The sequence below is a fragment of the Lactuca saligna genome, chromosome 9, assembly GCF_052625555.1.
Source record: "Lactuca saligna cultivar CGN05327 chromosome 9, ASM5262555v1, whole genome shotgun sequence".
NCBI lineage: Eukaryota > Viridiplantae > Streptophyta > Magnoliopsida > Asterales > Asteraceae > Lactuca > Lactuca saligna.
Window position 1 is genome coordinate 192,377,407 of NC_136425.1, and position 7,800 is coordinate 192,385,206.

General features: G+C 40.3%; 1 protein-coding gene across 1 annotated transcript; it reads right to left on the reverse strand.

The window, feature by feature from the left end:
- Positions 1 to 204: 204 nt before the first annotated feature.
- On the reverse strand, positions 205 to 2,114 carry LOC145017062 (uncharacterized). Its single transcript, XM_078975163.1, has 4 exons — positions 1,490 to 2,114; positions 971 to 1,049; positions 670 to 811; positions 205 to 612 (listed from the first exon to the last, which is right to left on the reverse strand). Exons 1-4 carry the CDS (start codon positions 2,112 to 2,114, stop codon positions 205 to 207), a joined length of 1,254 nt encoding a protein of 417 aa, XP_078831289.1.
- Positions 2,115 to 7,800: the final 5,686 nt, after the last annotated feature.

Here is a 7,800-nt window from a genome sequence, read left to right on the forward strand (position 1 = left end):
TAGCCCCCTTTAAGGAGATTAAGCTTGATCGGCAATCTAAGAATACGGCTAGGGTTTGACTAAATAATTGTATGCTTTATTTATAATAATTGACCCTTTAAATAGGGATAACAAGACACTGGAAAAAGGAAACTCTATATTCTAATTAACTAAACATATATTGAAATCTTTAAATAAAATAGCATGCAACAAAAACGAGCCCAATTACTCTTTAGTTTCCTTAGGTCGATGACTGTAGGTCCTCCCCTCCTCCATATTGAGCTTTTCCTCAAACTCAAATTCAGGATATGCCTCCTGAAAAGTCTGCCAATCCTCCCAGGTAGCACTTTCCTTTGCTCCAACAGCCCATTGAACCAACAACTCTGGCTTGCCTTGAGCGTTACAACCTCGTAGTACCTTAAAGGGAGCAAACAATGTTTTACCATCCAAAAGAGGTGGTAATTCAGCAAATACAGTCGGTGAAGATCCATAATGCGATTTTAGCAAGGAAACGTGGAAAACGTTATGGATACGATTCCCTTCTGGTAAAGTCAAGCGATACGCAACCATCCCAATTTGTTCCACTATTTCGAAGGGCCCATAGAACTTTGGAGACAGCTTGGTGAAAGTTTCCTTAGAAAGCATTCATTGTTTATATGTATGCAATTTGAGCCACACCCAATCCCATACTCGAAACTCCAATGCTCGATGACGCTCATCATAAGCTGACTTCATGCATTGTTGTGCCTCCGAGAGACGCATGGTGGCTTTTTGTAAAAATGATGTACGATTGATTAAAGCTTGGTCGATTGCCCCCACCTTAGAATGCCCTCTGTCATAGTTCAATAAACAAGGCGTATCTCTTCCATAGGTGAGCTTGAAAGGTGTGGTTTTGAGATCCGTGTGATAAGAGGTATTATAACAATACTCTGCCCACGATAACCACATCAGCCACTGGCGAGGCCTATCCCTAGTTAAACATCTCAAGTACATTTCGATTGTGCGATTAACAACCTCCGTTTGTCCATCACTCTGGGGGTGATAAGTTGTTGAAAAAGATAGTTTTGTCCCTGATAAATGAAATAAATTCTTCCAAAACGCACTCTGGAAGACTTTGTTATGATTAGACACTATGGTTTCCAAAAGACCATGCAGGCGAACAATTTCTGAAAAAAAAAAACTCGGGCCACAAATTCAGCCGTATACTCCTAGTGGTAAAAAATAGGCATATTTAGAGAAACGGTCTACGACGACTAAAAGTACTAATTTACCAGAAACTTACGGAAGAGCTTCCACAAAATCCATGGACACGTTAGCCCAAATGCTCTTCATAATGGGAAGGGGCTGTAAGAGACTGACTGGTTGTAGTATTTCCCATTTGTTTCGTTGGCATATGAGACAATGGCGAATATAGCCTTGAATCATTGTCTTCCAACCCTTCTAATAGAATTCTAGTCGAATGCGTTCCATAGTTTTTTTTGATTTCCTTGATGTGTGGTATCATGAATACCTGAAAGAACCAATTCAATTAGCAGGGATGTTGATTGTAAATACGTCCTTCCTTCGTAGAGAATCAGCCCATTCACCACCGACCACTTGGCATATTTTTCCCCTACTAAAATTCGGTCACACAATTCACTAAGGACGACTGATGTTTCAATTTCATTCCGGACAGCCGGTAAAACATTTATACAGACATGAGCTATCATGTATAAGTCACCTTGTTCAATATCTTCTTCATGTCGTGATAAGGCGTCGACTGCCCGGTTGAGTGCCCCGGCCCGATACTCAACTTCAAAATCAAACCCAAGAAGCTTACTAACCCAATGTTGTTGTGGTGATGTGGTGAGGCGTTGTTCCAGCAAAAACTTCAAGCTATAATGATCCGTTTTAATCATAAAGTGACAACCGCACAAGTACGGATGCCAATACGTGACTACTTTGGCCAAACCAATCAACTCCCGATCATATGTTGGAAGCTCATGGTGTCGATCTGCAAGCTTTCGGCTAAAAAATGCAATTGGGTGGCTATGTTGTTGGAGAGCCGCGCCTACCCCGCTACCAGAGGCATCACATTCAATTATAAAGGTTGTAGTAAAGTTGGGTAATACGAGAACGGGTGATTCTGATGGCATTTGCTTTAGGCTTGTAAAGGTTGCTTCCAATTCATCACTCCAAACAAACCCATTTCGTCTAAGCATGCCGGTCAATGGTGCAACAATAATCCCATAATTGCGAATAAATTTGCGATAAGACCCCGCTAATTCAAGGAATCCTCATAAGGTCTGAATGTTGTGTGGTTTTGGCCATTCTTGTATCACTTGGATTTTACTTTGGTCAACAGAAACACCATCTTGGTGAATTATATGGCCCAAATACGCCACCTCTTTGCAACCAAATGAGCACTTTGATTTTTTAGAAAAAAACCATGTGCTCGCAACAAACCAAAGACAATTTGAAGATGATGATAATGTTCTGTTCCTGTTTTATTGTAAATCAAAATGTCATAAAAAAACTAAGACATACTTACGAAATTGATGGCGAAAAATGTCGTTCATTAAACTCTAAAATGTTGATGGCGCGTTGGATAGGCCAAATGGCATTACAAGAAACTCGAAGTGTCCGTGATGAGTGCGGAATGTAGTTTTCTCGATGTCAGTGGCTTCCATGAGAACTCGATGGTAGCCTGAAGCCAAATCTAACTTTGAAAAAAAAAAGTTGCTCCATGTAACTCATCAAGGAGCTCTTCTACCACTGGAATGGGAAATTTATCCTTGACCGTTTTCGAGTTTAATTCCCGATAATCTATGCAAAATCTCCACGAGCCATCATGTTTTTTTAACCAAAAGAAGTGGTGATGAAAATAGAGATTGGATGGATATGATGGTAGCATTTTGGAGCATCTCATCACATTGAGAAGTGGGGGTAGTGGTAAGGGCGGACTGCAATAGGTTCGGTACCATTATGAAGTCGGATCTGGTGGTCACAAGGATGAGTGGGTGGAAGCCCTTGAGGTTTATCAAATATATATGCAAAAGATCCAAGTGATGGGTTTTGAGCATTCTAACACTTCCTAAGTGTACATGCAACCCTAATAACCTTGGATCTATGTTTGTCTAATTATCATGAAAAGTTGATTTCCAAGGCTATGATCCTATCTAGCATACGTGGGGAACAATTTTAACATAAATAATAGATATAATTACATACCTTGTTGTTGTAAGTGTTTCTTGAAACCTTGTGAGCCTAGCACCCCAAGTGTGATGCCTCAAATGCTTCACACAACACCAAATGTTATGGAGTAAACTTGGAGAGAATGTATAACACTCAATAATCGGCTCTAACCCTCAAGCATGCTTGTGTAACCGATTTTGGGAGAAACATAAGCTTTATATAGTGTTGACACATTTAGGGTTACACCATGTAAACCCCAATGTGTCATGACTCTTCATTTCCATGACCCATGGGTTTGTAACTCCCATGGAGCATCCAATGGGTTTAACCCGACTTGATTATCCATGGAGCCTCTTAGCCCACTATATAAGTTATGGATGATTTACATAATCAACCCATATATTTAATTAGTTATCTTTTGATCACTTAATTAATTCTAAAATTAATTCTTGATCAAACTAATTAAATAATATTATTAATATATTAGAGCTTATAATATATTAATAAACCATATGTGTTAATTCTCTCATTTAGTCTATCCAATTGCATGGTGCCATGCAACCCAAATGGACCATGCCGGGTCGGGTCAAGTACATACCAGAAATAGTTATGGACTTAGACACCTTATCCAACAGTCTCCCACTTGGATAAGTCTAATAACTATAACTGCAAGTATGACTTCAGGAACCGATCGACAATCGTAGCTCTTTTCAAGGTTTCTCGGAACTGAGAAGATGATGGTGCTCCATTTAAGATAAGGGATCATATAATCCTCTGTTCTAGATATTAGCCGGAAAAATACATGGAACAATGTCTTACTTATTGTCCAGCAGTTTGTTTCCCGATTTCTGATTTGTTTGATAAAGAACTTAATTGAACACATCAATTGAGTTCTGACCGGGCCCGGTACATAGGTCAAAACAAAATCATCGAGGGGCCCAGATATCAGCTTCTAATCCAAGAAGGAACAGATAAACTTCGACTCATATGCTTGTTCTACTACTTGATAAATTACACACAAACGCACATTTTATAACATCGAGTTACCAATGCGGTTTCGTACGTTCAATGCATAACTAACTCATAGTTAACAAGTCATATCTCTAGGTTTGAAGACTTATATGATATTACCGTCTCGCGATCACTCGAGATAAAATTCCATGAAGTGATACCAGCGAGCGTGGGTTGAATCCAATACTCAGAACTTATGAGCACTCATGATTGTTGAGGCCATGTCCAACATCTTAGACCTCTACAACCAACTCATGACAGTATTACTTCATATCTACTTCCAACATATGACTGACTGTGGGTAATTTGAATAATATGTAAAACAACATGACTATTTTGGAAGTCAAAACATGCAAAAGAAATATAGTAAACGATTGACAAAAGATAGTAACACTTTACTCATAAATAAACACAACTTTTATTCATCATCAAATGTCAATTACATTTTACAAATTTCAAAATTATCTAACTACTAAAACTAATATCATCCTTCATCCCTATGCTCCTAGCATGCTGGAGATGCTTAACCCTACCCAGTCCCTTCGTGAGGGGATCTGCCGGGTTCTCATCCGATGATACTCACTTTGCCACGAGAAGTTCTTCTTCTATGCGATGTCTGATGAAATGATATTTTCTGTCAATGTGTCTGGATCTCCCATGATCCCTTGGTTCCTTTTCTAAGGCAACTGCACTTTCACTATCACATAAAATCTCTATAGGCTCCGATATAGCTTGTACAACTCCAAGGTCTCCAATGAAGTTATTTAGCCACATAGCCTCTTTTTCCGCTTCGCTTGCTGCTATATACTCTGATTCGCAAGTTGAATCAGCCACTGTCTCCTGCTTGGAACTTTTCCAAGAGATTGCTCCTCCGTTTAAGGTAAAGACCCAGCCCGACTGAGAGCGAAAATTATCCCTATCAGTCTGGAAGCTAGCATCACTATACCCTGCAATTCTCAAGTTATCACTCCCACCGAGGGTAAGGACCCAATCCTTAGTCCTCCGTAAGTACTTGAGAATGTTCTTTACCACTGTCCAATGAGCCTTACCAGGATTCCCCTGATACCTGCTAACCATGCTTAAAGTAAAGGCTACATCAGGACGAGTACAGGTCATAGCATACATGATCGAGCCTACTGCCGAAGCATAAGGTATCCGACTCATTTCTGCTATCTCATCCTCAGTACTCGGGCTCTGAGTTTTACTCAGTCTAGTGTTACTCTGGATGGGTAACTCTCCTTTCTTGGAATCTTGCATGCTGAATCTCTTTAGCACCTTATCCAAGTATGTACTCTGACTAAGTCCAATTAGTCTTTTACTCCGTTTTTTTAAGATCCTTATCCCTAGAATATAGGCAGCTTCTCCTAGGTCCTTCATAGCAAAACACTTCCCAAGCCAGGACTTAACTTCCTGCAAAGTTGGGATGTCATTTCCTATGAGTAGTATGGCATCTACATACAGTACCAAAAAGTTCACTATACTCCCACTAGCCTTGACATATACACAAGATTCATCTTCACTCTTAGAGAAGCCAAACTCTTTGACTTTCTCAGCAAAGCAAAGATTCCATCTACGAGGTGCTTGCTTTAATTCATAGATGGATTTCTCAAGCTTACACACTCTATTAGGGTACTCTGTGCTGACAAAACCCTCTGGCTGATTCATGTAAACATCCTCAGCCAACTTTCCATTACACCCCGCTCCCGAGTTATAGCAAAGAAAAGAAGAGAAGAGAAAAGAAAGTAAGGAGAGAAAAGAAAGGAAAAAGAAATTGTCATTTGTGTTCCCGAGTTGGAGAGAAATGGAAGGAAAGTTAAACATTTTGTTCTTTCTTCTCAAATCCTCCCAAATCGGGAGGAAAGGTAGGAGGGAAAGTTTTCCTTCCATTTCCTTCCACTTCCTTCCTTTAATGAAACTCGGGAGCACCATTCTCTCTTGCTTTCCTCTCATTTCATTCCATTTCCTTTCTTTTCTCTCTTTAAGTTGAACTCGGGAGCGGGGTGTTAAGGAAAGCGGTTTTGACATCCATTTGCTATATTTCATAATTATGAAATGCAGCTATAGCTAACAATACCCTAATAGACTTAATCTTGGCTACTAGAGAAAAGGTCTCATCATTATCCACTCCAGGAGTTTGAGAGAAGCCCTTTGCTACCAGTTGAGCCTTATAAGTGTGTACATTACCATCCATGTCGGTCTTCTTCTTGAAGATCCATTTGCACCCTACAGTCTTACGACCCGGTACATTCTCAACCAAGTTCCAGACCTGATTGTCATACATGGATTGTATCTCGCTATCCATTGCCTCTTTCCATTTAGCAGACTCAGGGCCTGCCATGGCTTCCGCATAGCTGTTAGGTTCATCTAGACCTACTAGTGTCACATCACTAATAAGTGTCTCACCCTCCGCAGTAATATGAAAGCCATAGTAATGCTCAGGTACATTCCTAACCCTTGTGGAACGCCTCAGAGGTACAACTAGAGGTATAGCCGGATCAACAGGAGGTTCCTCCTCAAGTTGACTGCTAGGGTTTGAGGTTCCTTCACCACTTGACTCTTGAAGTTCTTCAAGGTCAATTAGCCTCCCACTGTCTCCTTAGCTTATAAATTCTCTCTCTCAAAAGACAACCCTCCTTGCTACAAAGACAACATTCTCACTAGGTCTGTAGAAGAGGTAACCAAAGGATATTTGTGGGTAGCCGATGAAAATACACTTCTCGCTTCGAGGTTCGAGCTTGTCATGAGTCTCGCATCTCACGAAAGCCTCGCAACCCCAAACTTTGATGTGTGCTAGACCAAGAACTTTTCCAGTCCACATCTCGTGATGTGTTTTGGCAACCTCCTTTGTAGGGACCAGATTAAGGATATGGGTGGTAGTCTCTAAGGCATACCCCTAAAATGAGATTGGTAGCGGCTCGACTCATCATGGAACGAACCATATCCAACATGGTTTGATTACGCCTCTCAGCTACACCATTCAACTGTGGTGTCCTAGGAGGTGTCAATTGTGAGACAATCCCACATTCCCTCAGATAATCGAGGAACTCAGTACTAAGATACTCACCACCTCGATCGGATCGAAGCATCTTAATGTTCCTGCCCAATTGATTCTCGACTTCCTGTTTAAACTCTTTAAGCCTTTCAAAAGTCTCTGACTTATGCTTGATTAAGTAGACATATCCATATCTACTATAATCATCCGTAAAAGTCACGTAATAATGATTAGCATCCCTTGTGGCATGTTTGAAGGGTCCACACACATCCGTGTGTACAAGATCCAACAAACCTTCACCCCTCTCACACGAACCAGTGAAGGGTGACTTTGTCATTTTTCCAAGCAAGCATGATTCGCAACTATCATCTGACCTTAGGTCAAATGACTCCAAGACTCCATCCTTTTGGAGTTGGCCTATGCGTTTCTTGCTTATATGCCCAAGACGACAATGCCATAATGATGCTTTATCCAAGTTATTATTATTAGAAGAATCAATACACAAAACATTATTTCCTAAGTTATCTACAACAGACACAGATTCATACACAGCATCACAAGGTAATGTTTTAAAATAAAACATATTATTAAAGAAAGCATTTATTCCACCAGTTTCATTATCAAAAGAAAAGGTAAAACCTTGT

Bases quoted from the DNA above. Each gene is read 5' to 3' on its own strand.
- LOC145017062 (XM_078975163.1), bottom strand. From the start codon at position 2,114: ATGCCATCAGAATCACCCGTTCTCGTATTACCCAACTTTACTACAACC. The intron at 1,050-1,489 runs GTATTCATGATA...TTCATTTATCAG, and splicing joins AATTGAATTGGTTCTTTCAG to GGACAAAACTATCTTTTTCA. The intron at 812-970 runs GTACTTGAGATG...GAACTATGACAG, and splicing joins GTTAATCGCACAATCGAAAT to AGGGCATTCTAAGGTGGGGG.